General features: G+C 43.2%; 1 protein-coding gene across 5 annotated transcripts in view; it reads right to left on the reverse strand.

Annotated features, from left to right (window-relative positions):
• Positions 1-5,219: 5,219 nt before the first annotated feature.
• Slc15a5 (solute carrier family 15 member 5) overlaps positions 5,220-17,106 on the reverse strand; it is a 90,617-nt gene continuing 78,730 nt past the window's right edge. For 2 of the 5 annotated variants that reach the window (XM_034512561.2, XM_076940706.1), the window contains exons 9-10: positions 8,709-8,817; positions 5,220-5,781 (exon numbers count right to left, since the gene is read on the reverse strand). In XM_034512561.2, the coding sequence (XP_034368452.1) occupies positions 5,634-5,781; positions 8,709-8,817 (257 nt within the window). In that variant the 3' untranslated portion in view covers positions 5,220-5,633. The remainder of the gene's footprint in view (positions 5,782-8,708; positions 8,818-17,106) is intronic. The other 3 variants (XM_076940708.1, XM_076940707.1, XM_076940709.1) reach the window with 2 other exon arrangements.

A 17,106-nucleotide genomic window follows, 5' to 3' on the forward strand; every position in this document is an offset into this window, starting at 1 on the left:
CCGGCAGCACATCTCTCTAGCAGATACTTAATCTGAAACCTAAAACCCCATAGCAACAGTTTTATTCTGATGAAGCATTTTAGAATCTTGCTATTTCAGAAGGAGAAAGAGTTTGTTGCCTTGCTTTGAGTTGAGGTGGGATCCCATGATTGCCCCAAGCAGAATACAGTGCAGGAATGCTGGAATGCTGTGTGGCCTTAGGGCGCAAGCTAAGTGGATTTTCTATCTGGTGTATTTTTCTTGAGATGTTTGTAGATCCCAAGTCCTAAGCTCTCACAAAACTTGAAATTGTACATGTGGACAAGTTAAAGAGTCTCACCGGCAGAGTGTCCTGGTGATTTCCATTGTCAGCTGTAGGCTGAGATTCATTCATTCTGTCTATGTATCTGTCATCATCAGTCATTTGTCATCTGTCTTCTATCTATCTATCTATCTATCTATCTATCTATCTATCTATCTATTATCTGTTTATCTATCATCTATTGTCTAGCATCGTGTATGTATCATCTATCATCATCTATGTATAATCTGTCTGTCATCTGTCTATCAATCAATCATCTATCATCTATCTATTATCTATAATTTATCATCTATCATCTATGTATCATTTATGTATCATCTACCTATCTATGCATTTTCTATCTATAATCTATCATCTATCTATTATCCATGTATCATCTATGTATGTATTTATCATTTATCATCTATTTATCATCTACTATCTATTATCTATTTATCTATCATCTATTATCATGTATGTATGTATGCATGTACGTGTGTACATACGTATCATCTATCTATCTATCTATCTATCTATCTATCTATCTATCTATCTATCTATCTCCTTACCTACCTATCATCTATTTATCTGCCTGCCTACCTACTGATGATTTATCTATTATCTATCTGTCTTCAAGTTTCCCCATTACTATCTCTAATCTCCGCAATCACCTCTGCCTTCCTGGACTACATATCTTCTGTAGCCTCGAGGTGGCATGTACAGCCCGAAGGCACTACAAAGGACATTTTGTCTCTGTTCAGGAAAAAGAGAGACTTTGGGAAACTATCACCTTCTATAAATCCACCGAGGTGAAGATTACCTTATTGTTTAGCAAGAATTAGAAAAGGGGGGCTTGATGGAGAGAATCCCTTTGAATTTTTCCACCGGCTTGTCTAGCTTGTGAACTTTGTGGCCAGTTAAACCTCAAACGTCTTTGTTCTTCTAAACCTTGCCTCTGCGTTGCATATGGCAATCTGGGCTAGCCGTCTGGGATGTGACTCTGGTTTCAAGAATAATGTTAAAGTTTCTAGCACTCGCTGTCATTGTGGGAAGCAGACTGTTGTTGGAGTGTTATTATTAATGAGAATTACTGCTGGACAGCTTGAACTGGAGGATAATTTATTCCCCGCGAACTTCTAATTGCGGCAAAGTGGTTCATTCACCACGGCGCTTGTTCCTGCCTCTCACGGCAGTGAAATCAGGCAGAGCCCAGGCTGTGGGCGAAACAAAAGGCTGGTTTCTGGAGACACAGTGAATTGGGTCAAGGAGGTTTAATTAATGTAAGAAACGCTTGAGGAATGGAGAAAAGCCATCTGGTGTGCACAGGAGACTACCATAAACTCATAACAATCAAGGTACCTACTATGTGCAGGGCACACTGCCAACACTGAAATGTCTACCTCTGAGTGATTACTACCTGCTCTCAAGTTTGAAGACTGCCTTCTCCTCTCTGGCATTTCTGGTAAAGATGTGCTTCCCTTGTGTTAAATTCAGGTGTCTTCCTGTTCTTTTCTTCATTTTACTATGGTGGGTCCTGCTTGGGGAATGCAAACTGTCAAGATGACATGTGTGTTTCTTTTGTACTCTCTTGGATGACAAGAGGTGGCCCTTGTTTTAGCCAAATCCTTACCTCCCATGGACTCCATCCCCCGCCCCAGTGTTCATCTGTGATAGAATTGCAGAATTGTTGCCTTGCCTTTCACTTAAGTGCCATTAAATGTGTTCCTGATTTTCTGTTACCATGGTAATAGACGCTTGTCATAGGCTGTGGACTCACTGCTGTGTTTATGTAAGTTTGGACACTTGTGGTTTCGTAAGCCTGAGAACAGCCTGAGTTCCATCCAAGAGATGGAATCTCAGCCAAGAGGTGGGTTCCAATGCGGCTGTGATGGGTGTTGGACGTGGATTTGGGAAGCAATTAAGAAAGTACATACTGCTTACATAGACTGGAGCTTAGTTCCTTGCACCCAGGTGAGACAGCTCACAGTCTCTTGTTAACTCCTCGGAGACTGTCTAAGAGCCTTCTGTCACTCTGATTGCCACATAAACACACTAAAGAAATGGGACAGTGCTGTGAACTTAGCGAGTCACACAGGAATCTTCACAGTTATCTGTCATTCCAAGTGCCTTTCTTTAAGGCTGTCTAGAACCCACCGTAGTACTAACATCCAGATGGTTTTGATGACAGAGCTGAAAGGACACTTCTGAATGAGAGCCCTGCTTTCTCTTTCAGTGGGGTGCACCTGACTATGGGGTCCACATGAGGGCAGCGTAAGGATCCATAGGATGTTCTGACCCAGGAAAATGTTTTGTCACAATCTCTGTCCCTGTCATGATTATTCTCCTTCTTATTCCCCTTTGACGGTGAAGAGTGCCTCATCGGTGTGGGCCGAGCTAATGTCGGTGATATCAAGTGATGTTTGTGAAGGCAGCTGCCACCCTGGAGAACAACGGTATCCGTGAAAATGACTGTTTCTGAAACTCTGCTCAAAATCTGTTTGTTTGTTTATTTATTTATATGTATGCATGCATGTATGTATGTGTGTGTATGTATGTATTTGTGTGTGTGGATGTGTCTGTGTGGTGTGCATGCACACTTGCGTATTCTGTTAAGTGACAAAAATACTTTACAAGTTAATGCTCGAGTGGTGTACGCTTGTGTTTGTGTCTGCGCATGCCCGTGGGCATAGAGGCAAGAGGAGGGCGCTGTATGCCTTGTCACTCTCCCACGTATTCCCTTGAGACAGAGTCTCTCCCTGAATCTGAAGCCCACCTTGTCACCTATGTTGGCAGGACGAGCATGGAACACCCCCTTCCGCTTGTCTCCGCCCATCAATGCTAGGCATGCGTGGTCAGACCCAGCTTTTTCTTTTGGGTTCTTGCAGTCAAATTCAGGTTCTCATAGCAAGTGTTCTTACCTACTGATCAGTCTCCAGAGCTCTACAAAGTGCTGAGAATTCCAGGTTGGCAACGGCCGCATGAATGCTAGACCTCGAGTGCCGGAAACGATACTGCAGACAAGGGAGTAAGCCGAGGAGAGAGAGAATAAGGGGGACATGGCAAAGAACCTGGGAGAAAAAAAAATCTACCCTCGTCCAGATCCGAGTTATTTTTTCCTTCAGATATCAGGGTTGTTTTCCTGTTAAGAAACTATGTTGGAAAAACTTTTACTGGTAAAATTACGTAATAAAAACACATTTAAAGATTGTTTGCGTACGGGCACAATGTCTGACTTAGGGCTGCACCGAATTATTCTCAGGGGGAAAGGAGGAGAAAGAGATGTCCCTGTCATTAGCGGGCAGAACCAGCTGGGGTCAGACCTATGTGCTCGTGAGTCACAGAAAACATTTTCCAGTGCCTTCAAGTTTCAGTCTTGAATCGAGCATAGCGGGTGCTTCTTAGGGAAGATTGGCTTCCTTCAGTCTTTCAGCAGCTTTGTGAGCTGGAGAGAGTCAGTGGTCGGGAGAGGCCCTTGGAGGAAGTGGCTGGAGCTGATGCAACGCTGCAGGGACACAGGACTTCACCGCCTTTGAGCACATTATGGGAGAAATACAGTACTGAACGCAGCAGGTTTCTGCAAACAAGGCATCCCTTTAAGTTAATTGGTGTTATATAGAAGCTGAAACGCTCCGCTTATTTACAAAGCTCCAGATTTATGTAAAGCAAAACCAATTACACTTAATGCCTAAACTACTGCAGGTGCTCAGAGATAATGTTGCCAGGCACTAGAGAAGAAACTGCCGCGTGAATGCACCCTGTTCCGAACTGCAGCGTGTGTAGTTACTGCAATTTAGCTAATCACAAGTGTCAACGCCAACCTGCGAGTTCTCAGCGCTTCTGCTGCTTGCTTTGGGTCAATTGTATAATTTCTGCAGATCTTTTATCACAAAAGAAGAGCGAAAGCATAATGAACATCCCCCTTTCCCCCCACTACAATGTAGAAATTAAGGAGATGAAGGGAAATTTGGGGAAGGGCCAAAGTCGTCCCTGGTCCTTTTCTAACAGCGAGAGCATGCTATGGCTTTTCATTTACACCAAGATGAGGCGTTTGGAACGTTCTTGATCTCGGGGATGTTCATTACCAGACCAATGCACTAGATACTGCATTAATGAGGCTCCTTTGGGGTGTTCATTAAGCCCAAAACTGCAAGCCTGGCATTTAACCTTTTACAGCAAGGGAAGTTGTAAGAGCAGCAGGCTCAGCCCCGCTGTTTCGTCAGGGATTTATGCAAAACAAAGGATTGGAAAAAGTTGTGGGGAAGAATTTCTGCCTGGAAGAGCTAAGTTTTAAAACTTGTCCTCCCTCCAAACAAAGAGTAAATAACAAATGGCTGGAATAAGAAAAACACCTGGTGTTTTACAGCAACTGCACATTGTAACCTAATCAAGTTGGCTACATTTCTTACTCTGTGGCTCTAAATACTGGATAGATCAGCCGGAGAGGCGCTCAATCACCGTCTCTTGCAATGAACAGGTTAAAAAAAAATGCTCTTGCCCAATCTAGCATGGTCCTGGAGAGGAAGTCAATGGCGGGTGCCTGGGAGAATCTTCAATGTCTGGGCAGCAGTATGGAAGAACTGGGTTAGAGTCAACAAGACAGGCAGTGTGGGAAGAGTCACCTGAAACAGGAGGCTCAAAAATCACACTTCCACTTTGTCAGATACTGAGACAAATTGTGACAAAGGGACAGGGCATTAACTTTATTCAGTGATGATGATGATGATGATGATGATGACGATGACAGTCTGGTCTAGAGGCATCTGCATGTAATTCCAGTTCGCTGGTTCCTCTGCTACATGGTTAAGTTTGAGGGCAGCCTTGTCCCAAGTCTAATAAGACCAAATGAAACCAAACCAAGCTATCTCTATTTTAGTACCATTACTTTTAAATTCTAAAGAAAATTTCTTAGTCAAGATATATTTTCGTGGAATGCCAAGGTCAAATACAGTAGAATTATTCACACATCTCTCATCTACCCAGACTTATATTATTTATAGCTTACAATACTAGAATGCAATAAAGACTTAGTGAATATACAGAAAGAAAGAAATAGAAACATAGTGTTTCTTAGCTCCTAATGACATTACAATTATAAATAAATCTTGCATGCTGACATGGAAAATGATCGTTTTCTGGTCATAGAGTAATCACCGAGACTTTGAAATCACTTTATTAGTTCAAGAGCATAATGTAGCATTAAAAGATCATAATAGGTTATTGGAAGGGTCGTAATTGTTCTTTGTAAATAAAGTCCACTTTCCTTTATGTTGACTTTCCCAGTGAAATGTATGGAGTGTTCAGCTGAAGAAGGAAATAGTGAATAGTGGCATTCGCAACAGAATCAAATCCAGTTTCATAGGGCTGTCTCGCAGAGATCAATACTTGAAGACGTCTCCTGCGTACTGCCATAAAACCTCAGAGACTTCTCAGAGAGGAGAAGAGTTTCTTCACAATTATTTCCACGGATGCACTGGGCATTAAAATGATTTAGATTACAATATCTGAAAGAGAAAGAAAGCAAGCTTTCCTTAGGCGCAGATGGAGATGACTTGATAAATCACGGCTTTCCTCCCGTGCTCCCGTGCTCGCCTACCTTTTATGGTGGGCTCGTATGGACTGGCACAGCAAAGACCGTTATTCAAGAGGCTCACCAGGGCAGTCTTTGTACAAGGACAGGAGAGTGCTATTTGGGGCATAGTAAGGCTCCCATAAGGACCTGGAGCTGGTGCTCTCTTATTATTAAGACAAGCTCGTGCCATGTGGTTCAAGCTCTCTCAGGACTCGGTACGTAGCCTAGGCTTGTTTGAACTGGGGGAATTCTCTGGCCTTAGGCTCTTAAATGCTGGGATTGTAGGATAAGTGCTGACTATCATGGTCAATAGGATGGTGCCCTCCTATAACCACCGGCGAGTCTCTTCTGTACTGTCAGCGAGAGAAACCCTGAAATCATATTGGCTGAGGATCCCATGACTGCTTGGACCCTAAAAGCTTATCAGATGTGCTATAAATAGTACCGTACGATACTGTGTCAGATGTATCATGATGTTGGTGCTGAGACCATTGCTGAAAAAGGAGTACATGGCCACATTTTGAAACTGTCTACTCATTTAAAAAGGTCTATTCAAATATCTTCTCAGACCATACTACCCCGGGAGGGAGGGATTGTTCCCATTTTACAGACTAGAAAACTAAAGTTCAAATGTAAATCAATGTCCTTATGTCTTACGTAGGACTCAGAATTAGACTTTTCTGAATCAAACCTGCTATAGTGCTTAGTCCCTTAACTTTGCTTGCTCTCATCTCTGCTGTGGACATTTTTACTGGACACTGATCTCGGATCCCTTTGTATGAAAGAAGTTCCCTGGTTCAATTTGTCTCTTTGGTGCCTGGAACGGTGATCAGCAGGTTGGCTGAATGCATGCATGCCTCATGAGCACATAAGTTTGGATTCCCAAGTAAGACTTACTTGAACTCACTCATACTCATAGTCCACTAGACCATATCTTGATGTAAGTATAAGGGAAGAATAAAGCAGAAGAAAGCCAAGTCCCATCTGTACCTTTTGCTTAGCAGTGGGACCCAGCTTTCTTTATTGTCAGAATCAAAAACCAATTAGGGAACCAGACCTTAGCATCAGTACCACCCCCTACAGGTAGGTAAGGCCCAATTGGTAGGCGCTTTTAGTATTGCTAGTAGTTTTGAGCATTTACTCAACTTCAAGCAGCCTTGAAGTAAGGGGTGGAGACTCCAAAGCCCAGCTGGGTTAAGGAGTGTGGTGGTGTTTCCACTGCTTATACACACGCAGTGGAACAGAGCTCACAGCTCGGACTCTGGAGATAGCCTCTGTGAAGGATGTAAGCAAATTCTTACAGAAAGATCATGGTATAAAAACTGGAGAGCCTATAGCCAGGCAGTTGTGGTGCATGCATTTATTTCCAGCACTCAGGAAGTGGAGGCAGGCAGATCTCTGTGAGTTCGAGGCCAACATGAACTCTGGTACAGAGTGAGTACCAGTACAGCCAAAGCTATCTATACAAAGAGAAAAAAACAAAACAAAACAAAACAAAACAAAAAATTTTCTTGACAAAAAAAAAAAATGGAGAGGCAGTGCAGGACTGTACAAACTGGTAAAGGGTTTCAGCTTCCAGGACTGGAGACAGGGGCTGGAGGGAAAGAACATGTGTCTTCAACTTCTGTTTTCAGGACTGAATTCATTTTTGCTACAAAGCTGAGGAAATACCTGTTAGACTTTCTGTGAGACTTTCTGATTTTTCTAGTTTCCTTTACAATCTAAGACCCTGACATTTAGAGAAAGTACAGATTGTGTGAGAGAGGCAGAACTTGTGTGCCTCGGAGGGTAAGGGAGACTCATATTGAAGTGGCTATTCAAGTTTTAGGTCTGGGGCTTATCCATCCCTCCTTTCCGAGATTCAGTGTCTGCCATAATGGTCCAGCAGCTCGGTGACATCAGGGACATAGCATGACACTGAGCACAAGTTGAGCTTTGACTCAGCAAGCTTCTTGTTTGCCACACCCACCTGTCACTTGGATGCTGACCCAAAAGACATTTACTTGGTAGAAGCATACAAGACTGGTTTGGGCAAGGGTGAGGAACCATCGAGTGTGTCGATTTGTGGATAAATGCATTGGGCAAATGGAGGCAGGGGAGGGCAATAAAACTAATTCCTATGATGTGGCTCACACACATGGAGTCTCACTCTGTCAGAGTTCTGTCCCTTAAAACCAGCTGCTGATACACTGTTGTGATCGACATGCGTAACATGTAACAGGTTAGACAGCTTGCTCTCTGCATGTATCTAGACTGGGTCAGAAAGAGAGAAGGAGAGACAGGCAGAACAATCATGGATGGAAGGTATCAGATGATACACAGGTGCCTGAATCATGAAGCTTCTTTGGCAAACAGGCATTGAGTGAATGGAAACCATTTCCATGATTAGAGAGTCCTTTACATAGGCTAATTGTAAGACACGTGAGATCGTGTACAAGGAAGATGACATTACATTATGTGACAGCTTAGGTGAGTCTCCCAGGGATTGTCATCTGTTGACCTTGAAATGGTCACTGCTGATGTACAGGATTGAACGGAACCCAAATCTCCGGGGTCATTAAAGTCTTAGCTGTTTGTTTAACGATACTTGTTTATAACTCTAAGGTAATACTATAGTAGACAGAGAAAACCCACCTTGGTGTCATAGCATGCTTTAGAATGGAATAAAGTACTCATTTGGGGTGAGAATTGGCAGAAAAGGAAAGTCTAAGGTGAAGGTTTTTGTTCAGAATAATCCATTACATTCCTGCCAGATGCTAGCTCATCTCGTCATGGCATATGGGATCCTGTTGGCTCACTCACAAGTCTCAGAGCCTTATTTCACAGAGTCAGAAACCGTTCCTCTTCCCGCACACTTACCTCGGTGAAGCCCTCCAGAATCCCAGGATATTCAGCAGAGTCAAGGATGCCAGCATGAAGAAGAAGCTCTCTAGGCTGCCTTTGTTTAATGTGTTTGGAAACCAATCTCCTGTTTGGAGCAAATGTGTGATTGTCACTCAGCTGCAGAGTTGCAAATTTCTGTGAACATTTTATTATCCCGCAGGTCCTAGAGCGTTATTCGCCTTGGTAAAGTTACCAGTGTGAGAAAGCTCACCTGAAATTTCACTGCCAAAATTCATTATAATTCGGGAATTAATGGAACAATAATAAGCAATGCACCCCAACATGGCAGGCTTAAAAAGTAGCAAACTTTTCCCTGGGTTGGAAAGGAACCCTTGATCTTAGTAGTAATTGGCCTCATCTGTTCTGGTCTCGTTTATTCTTGTGACTCTGTGTTTAGTTCTGTGCCTAACATATGGAGTAAATACATATATAGCTGTTGCAGCCTGAGCTGCCCCACGCTAGGCACCAAAAATGTTGCGAGATGCTTTACCCCACGTTTGGGGGCCAAAATTTTGGGCCGCTCTGTCAGTGATGGAACCTGCACTGCCAAAAGCCTTAGGGACTAAGTTGTTAGAGCCTGTACTGCCCCAAGCTGCTAGGTCCATGGGTCGGGGTTCAGCAAGAGAGAGAGTGAGGATAGACGAGGAATGGAAACCAGACAGAGTGTGATTCAATCCTGTGTATTCTCCAGTGTCTCTTCTTAGTCTAAGTCCCAAGTCTTGAGTTCCTAGTCCCTAGTGCCTCCAAGTTCTTTCTCCAAGTTACTTCTTCCAAGTGCTAAGTGCCTAATGTCTAATAACTAACTCCAAGTTGTTCTGTACTCTTCTGTCTGCATCTTGCCTTTTATATGTCTCACTTCTAAGTCACGCCCTTAGGTCTTATCTCTAAATCTGATCTCTAAGTCATGCCCTTAAGTCTCAGCTCTAAATCACACCTTTAAGTCTCACACGACAGAGGGAAGATCCTGGGTATCAAAGACAAGATGTTATCAGAGTGTGCTCAGCTGTTGCAGGCTATTGTAATCAAGTCTCTTATCAGGGTATATGGTTCAAGGATGATAGCCACCTTCTGTTGGCTCCCTACATATAGCAACGACTGAACACTGTTTTCTATGATGAGATTGCCTTCTGCATATTCTAGTTGTAAGATCGTTCAGATGACCTGTGTACACGAAGCCCATTACCCATTTTAAGGAACTGAGTGAATCCAGGGATTTCTTAAGATTATTGGACCGAACCTGTTAGATAGTCAACATTAATTTTTTTTTGATTGACACAGAGATCTCTTTGGACTTGATGAGTCATTATTACAGTAAGCCAAAATACCCAACAGAGAGCCTTCATTTTCTTCTATTGACAACCTGAGTATTTATGATGTTCCTTGGGATTCAAGGTAACTAATTTGCTACTAGGTTTTGATTTTCGATTTTGGTCTTTGGTACGATTTTTTTCCCTCTCTCTATATCTAAATCAATCTGTATTCACTGTATGCTTTTTGCACATGTGTACATGTGTCCACGTTCCTGTGTGTTGAGTGCAAACACGTACATGCAGAGCATGTGTGGTATGATCATGGGATGACCTTGAGTTTCAGCCTTTAGGCCCCTTCCAGCCTAAAGGCTCTTATTAGCCTGGAACTCAGCTATGTGTGCTAGCCTAGCCTAAGAGCTTCTAAAGAGCCTGCCTGTCATCTCACTGTTCCTGGGATTATTGGCACGTACTACCACTGTGTCTGCCTTCTTGTGTGGGTCCCAGAGCCCTGAACTTCAGGCCCTCACAGTTCCTGGGCAAACATTTCATCAACTGAACCATCTACCCAGCCCTCCTCAATGGATTTTCTTAGGTTGCTATTCAACATACTGCATAATACAATATACATGTTATCCTTGTAACTCCCAATTGTAGTTAATACTCTAAAATCAGAAATAAGGTCTAATTGTGGAATTAAAGGGAACTCTATCTTGGCAGGAAAAACCTATCCAACTGCAGTTCTGAGTGGCCTGGACACTGGATAAGCTGATACTGCTTGGCATGAGAGAATAGGAACCCAGCCTCGCTGAAGGTTGGAATGCCAGGGGTGGGCATTCCCTGCCCTCTTAGAGACACAGTGTTTAAGGTGTTAGTGAAGATGGTATGGGATTCCAGCAATCCATCTCTGTGCTGAAGACCTTGGCTGACAGCGCTGGGCTCTGCACATACTATAGGATGCTTCTGGAACTAGAAGGTATCTCTTGGCCTTTTCCTTTTCCTAATGCTTTCAGGTTAGATTTGAATTAAACTTTCCTAGGTAAGGTGGTTGTGACGAATTGTGTTGCTTCCTATATAACTGTCTTTCCTTTTCTTTCTCTCTTCCTCTCCTTCTATCTTCCTTTCCTTTCTTTTCTTTTCTTCTCCTTTCTCTTCTCCTCTCCCTTTTCTCCTCTCTCTTCCTCTTCTCTCTCTTCTCTCTCTTCCTCCCTCTTTTTTCTCTCTCTTTCCTCTCCCTCTCTCTTCCTCTCCCTCTTTGTTCCTCTCCTTCTCTCTCTCCCTCTCTTTTCCTCTCCTTTCTTCCTTTCCCTCTCTCTCTTCCTCTCTTTTTCTCTCACTCCTTTCTAACAGAGACACTCTTACAGAAACTATCCTGTTTTTTGGGTTCTTACCATCCTTTCTGCCTCCCTCTTTTCACAATGTTTCCTGAGCCTGAGGTGTAAAGGTTATGCTATGAATTTATTAATCAGGACTGGGCTCCCCACAGTCGGTTGATCTTTGCATTTTGACCAGCTGTGGCTTTCAGTAATGATCTTGATCTCAGTTTGCTGAAAAAACAAACCAGATTTTTTTTTTTTTTTTTTTTTTTAAAAAAGGACGTGTAGTTGTGAGCTGGGGATGGGGGATTGACCCAGGAAGAGTTGGGGGGAGGAAAGAGGTGTGAAGATGGTCAAAATGTGATGTGTGAGATTCTTTAAGAATTAATAAAAATAAAATTAAAAAGATAAACCACCACAGAGGGGTTTGATCATTATACAATTGCTAGAAAAAACAAAACTGTTCTCCTATGAAGCTTGCCCGTGTACCAACCATGAAATTAGCTCGTGTCCGTTACCTTCTTAAACCCCATGAATAGAAGTTGGTATTGATATGGCGCACACCTGAAGTTCCAGTGCTTATGGGGCTGAGGCAGCAGGCTCACTAGGAGTCTGAGTTCAGTCTGTACTACAGTGCCAGATGCTATCTTGAAAGAAAAAGTACTTATTGAGTTTAGAGCTGTTTTACAGGTTCTGCCTTCCCATTTCAATAAATTTATCATCATCATCATCATCTAGATTGTGTGTATGTATGGGTGTTTGCATATTTTTATATCTCTGTGCCTTGTGCATGCAGTACTCTAGAATACCAGACGAGGGCGCCAGAACCCCTGGGACTGGAGTTTCAAACAGTTATGAGCTACTATGTGGGTTCTGGGAATCAAAGTGGGATTCTCTGGAAGAACAGCCAGTGCTCTAACCACTGAACCACCTCTCCAGCCTTTCTCCAACTTATTAACTTATGTACCATTATAAAGTAAATGCCTGGTGCCATTGCTATTTTGACATGATGCCTTCACATGAATATGAGAGGTTGCACTGAGCATTTTCCTGTGTGTCTGGGAATGAGTACGGTAGCCCCATTTCTCTCTGCTTTTTCAGCATTTCTGTGTCTGCCTTTGTCCCTGTCTGTCTCTGTCTCTGTCCCTGTCTGTCTGTCTCTCAGCCTCTCTGTCTGTTTCTGTCTCTCTGTCTCTCTGTCTCTGCCTGTCTCTCTCGCTCTGTCTGACTCTGTCTCTGTCTCTTTGTTCCTCTCTCTCTCTCTCTCTCTCTCTCTCTCTCTCTCTCTTTCTCTCTCCCGGCATGTACGGGGACTAAATACTCAGCTCTACTTGAATGGGGGAGTTGGAGTGTAGGTCAGAAAAAGGTGAGCTAACATCCCACTGATTTCAGAAGACCTAAGCTATCCCACTAAGCCCATTCAAATGGTGCTATTTTCTTTTTCCCTTGAATTAATATCCCAATCATATTTCCGTCTTTCCGTTTCACTCCGGCACTTCACGTGTCGTGCGATGATCCCATTTTATCATCGCGTTTCCCTGGCTGGAGTAAGAGGCGTGCCTGGAGCACGTGAAGCCTGAGAATTAACATGACATTAATTCTTCTCGGAGCATGAATTTCGGCCCATAATAAGTAATTGAAAAGACTATCTTTATATTATAACAAAGTCAAATGAGGGAGAAGAATATAAATTTTGAAATATCTTTAGAGGTAAAACATCATATTTCTAAGAGATTTTGCAATTACAGCAAATACCAGCCTTTCAGGAGACGGAACCAAGTCCCCTGGGCAGGGCAGCACACCTCCATCTGTCATTGGGGACACAGCGGGCATGGATAAAAATCGTTGTGACATGGTACACTGGAATGTTGGGGACACAGAAGGGAGGACACATTACCAAGACCTCAGAGGAAATAAGCGGAAATGTCAAGCTATTCCCTAAACATTTTATAAATGGGGTTAGTTAAAAAAAAATACCAGATTGCTGCATTGCCTATTCTAATTCCTAATTATTTTGTATTTATCTCTCTCTATATATATGTCTGTCTGTCTATCTATCTATCTATCTATCTATCTATCTATCTATCTACTGGTTCTGGGGATTGACCTTAGGGCCTTGCACATGCTAAGTAGGTTCCATACCAGTAACCCGTATCTTTCTTCTCCTTTTCTTTTTTGAGGTTCTCACAAGAGAGACAGAGAGACAGAAAGCAGAAACAGATAGAGAGGCTAAAATACAGAGACAGAGAGTCAGACAGAGACAGAGAGACAGGCAGCAATATCTTCCTCAGTGTGCTCTTACAAGAATCAAAGAGATAGTGGCTGGAAAGGGTTGGGTACTAAAAGTCTCTCCCTCCATAAGTATCAGGCCGCCGCCTCCCCACTCCCTTGAGGGAATGCTCACACTGATGCCAGGTACCTTACACTAGGTTCGGTTAGGTTATTTCTTCATGTGCTGTGTGCTTTTTTTTTTTTTTAATCATTATCTCAGGACCAGCTGTAAAATGTTCCATTTACCATCGTCAGTTGACTCAGCTCTTAGCACTATAACTTTATTTTAGTAGCTTATAAACTTTTATTGTCGTAATTCACATTTGGGCCATTTTTCATCTGACATTTCTAGGGGCTGATTGAAGTCAGGAGCATCCTTGCAAAGGGAGACAAAGTGAAGACTTTAGGTTGAGGAGGGCGCTAAGGAAACTTCTCTGGCATGCATCGCAGGAGAGTGAGAAGTGAACAGGAGGAAAACTGCCACCAGAATCTGGTGGCTTCTTACAACATGGTACTCGGGAATGCTCCCTGAGGAAAACCTCCGTACTTGCTTTAGTAACACGTCAAGCTGGTCAATAGAGACCATTGCACTGTAGAGATAAGAGAACGTTCAAAACATTTACCATTGTCCAGCATCTCCCTAGAGAACACTTGCTAACCTAAGTTTATTTGCTCATTGAAACCAATTTTAGAGAAAATTTGGCATACCAAGAGATAGCCACTCCAAGTTGCTTAAGAGAAGTTTCCAAATTAGTGAGGAAAATTCCAGCTATTCTGAAGTATTGTATTGTAACACTCGTTACAATGTTGCCGTTTATCTGGAATTATCATGGCCGTTTTGGAGACAAAGGGACTACAGTCTCCTGTAGACAGTTCCTCTATTTATCCTGCAGGTTAATTTGTGGAGGCTGTGGATGCGCAAGTGATCCCCCCCCACCCCCACCCCCACCCCCACTCAGCAGACAGCTCCTACTCCGTGCTTACAGGAGCACATCAGTAGTCCTTGTTAATGCCAGATGCAACTATTATCGTTAACACTCAGCTGAGGGCTTAAGGAGATCTGGATGGCTGCTTTTGAAATAGCTTGCCTCAGATTCTTCCCCAAACACCTCATTCATAAAAGGCCCCTCTCCAAATTCTGAGATGTGTTTTCAAGGCAAATGAGGGTCTTGGAATAATTCTCAGCAAAAATAAAACCTAGAAACTTCAATGAGAAGCAGAAAGGCTGACACACTTGCACTCCAAAGAGCAACACTACTCAGAAGACAGAAAAGCAAAATTATTCCTCTCTAGTCACAGGCTCTGCATCATACAAACCCAAACTTCATTTTCTCCCTTGTCTTTAGGTTGCAAAGGGCTCCTAAGGCTGAGCCACACATTTTCTGGTTCTTATTAGACATTTTCTCCACCCACAGGGAAAGCATAAATGCCCACATGACTGGCTCACTGATGAGACGAACCAGTTCCATTCAGCCATAGCCTCAGCCCAACAGATTTCATGTTCCTGCCAAAGATCAAGGCGACTCCAGGAAACCAACCATATCCTCCTCCGTATCCAAACCAGAGGTCACCATGCCTATGTGCTACCACTAGTCCTGCACCCAAAGACCTAGCTGGTTCAAGCTATTTAAGAACACAACCTCCACCCCAACATGGTCTTGCTGTGTCTGTCAAACTGTGTCCCCCACCCCAGGTTGTGAGTACAAGAGACGGAAACATCAATGCCATTACCCACAGGCTCAGTATCAAGTGCTTGTTTTAGCCATGTATTCTATTTTGGGAACAGTGGGAAGTGACTCCATCAATTGATAAGCAGAAGGTAACAGGGTAAGTTTCAACTGCAAAGATCAAGCTCACTTTGATATACATGTTACTCTCTCACATAAACATTGGTTTATCAGTGCTGTCCCTCTCTCCCCCCTTCCCACTCCCTCATTCTCTCTCTTTCTCCCTCCTTTCCTCCATCCTTTCCTTTCTTCTTCTTCTTCCCTGTGCTGGTCAGTTTCTGTCAACTTGATACAAACAAGAGGGAAAGTCAACCGAGGAACTGATTCCTTTGATTTGGCCTGTGAAGCATTTTCTTAATCATTAATGGTTGGAAGAGGGCCCAGCCCACTGGGGTAGTGCCATCTTTGGGCTGCTTGTCCTGGACTGTATAAGAAAAGTAACTGAGCAAACCGTGGCACGTCAGTAAGCATAGCTCCTTCATGCTGTCTGCTTCAGTGTCTGCCTCCAAGCCCTTCATTGGCCTTACCTCATCAATGGAGCGTGAAGTCAATCTTTTTCTCCCACAAACTGTATTTGGTCACTGTTTTGTGTCAGCAACAGGGAAGGAAACTAAGACCCTTCTCTTTCTTCTTCCCCTCTGCCCTCCTCTCCTTTCGTATTTTTGGAACAAGGAGGCGTCCTCATGGGTATATCACAACTGTGCTATCAGTACTAAGTTGTCTGTTTCTGAGCTACACTGGTAAGAGAAAACCCATGATTCCCAGGACAAGAGTAAATGGGATGGAGCACATAAAGAGTATATGGCATCCAGGAAGTGCCATACCCTGAAGTATGGGTTCTTGGTTGCCCAGATCTCCATGCATGCGTCAATCTATAGTTTACAGACCCCCTTCTAATCAGGATGGGGTCGGGGAGCTCAAGAATGGTGCATATAAGATCTCCCTTCAGCTCAGCAGCCGGTTTCTTGGAGTAGCTTCGGCTTTAATGGGGGTGCTTTAACTGTAGACTCTAGCAAAAATGTTCTCACATACACTGAACTGGCAAACTGTCTCCATAAATCTCTTCTTTTGAGGATAAGTAAATAGGAAGAAAAAAGGGAAGGCCAAAGTGGGAAAGACACATGGTTACAATGCGTATCATGACTGTTGCATGCAAGAGGCAGAAGGTGAAAGCTTAAAACGATGACAATGGGAATAAAGAGAGGAAGTCATTACATTAAAAAAGAAAGAAAGAAAAGGAAACGCTGGTCGGAGACAAAGGTGAATTCAAAGTGGAAATCACCCAGAGGGACTTGGAGAGGATTCTTTTGCACTAATAAAAAGCACAGTGTGGGCTGGGAGAAGAGTCGGGGTAAAGCACTTGCAGGGTAAGCACCCAAATGTAGTGCCCAGCATCCGTGTAGAGCTGGGTGTTACCAAGGACATCACAACCTCATACCCCTACAGTGAGAAGAGAGGTAGAGACAGGAGAAGTTCCAGAAGCGTGTGGCCACCCAGCCTTGTGCATGTAGTGGAACAAAAGGCTCTGCCTTGATGGAGGTCAAGAGTCAGCAGGTCAAGGGTCATGTTGCTGATAAGGATTAATAAATATTATAAAGTGCTTTACTCAAGGAATAGACCATTTATAGGACCCAAGATAATAACAAAGCAGACCTAGAAACTGAAGAAACTGCTCTCAAATGCCAACAGGTTAAGGCAAATCAAACCTATAGCCACTGAACAGTGAGAGTAAGACAGACACTAGAATCCTGCATCTATACCCTTAAAGGTATGAACGTAAACTCTGTGGTGGCATTTTTAAAGTCATGTTTTC

The sequence above is a fragment of the Arvicanthis niloticus genome, chromosome 9 (assembly GCF_011762505.2).
Source record: "Arvicanthis niloticus isolate mArvNil1 chromosome 9, mArvNil1.pat.X, whole genome shotgun sequence".
NCBI lineage: Eukaryota > Metazoa > Chordata > Mammalia > Rodentia > Muridae > Arvicanthis > Arvicanthis niloticus.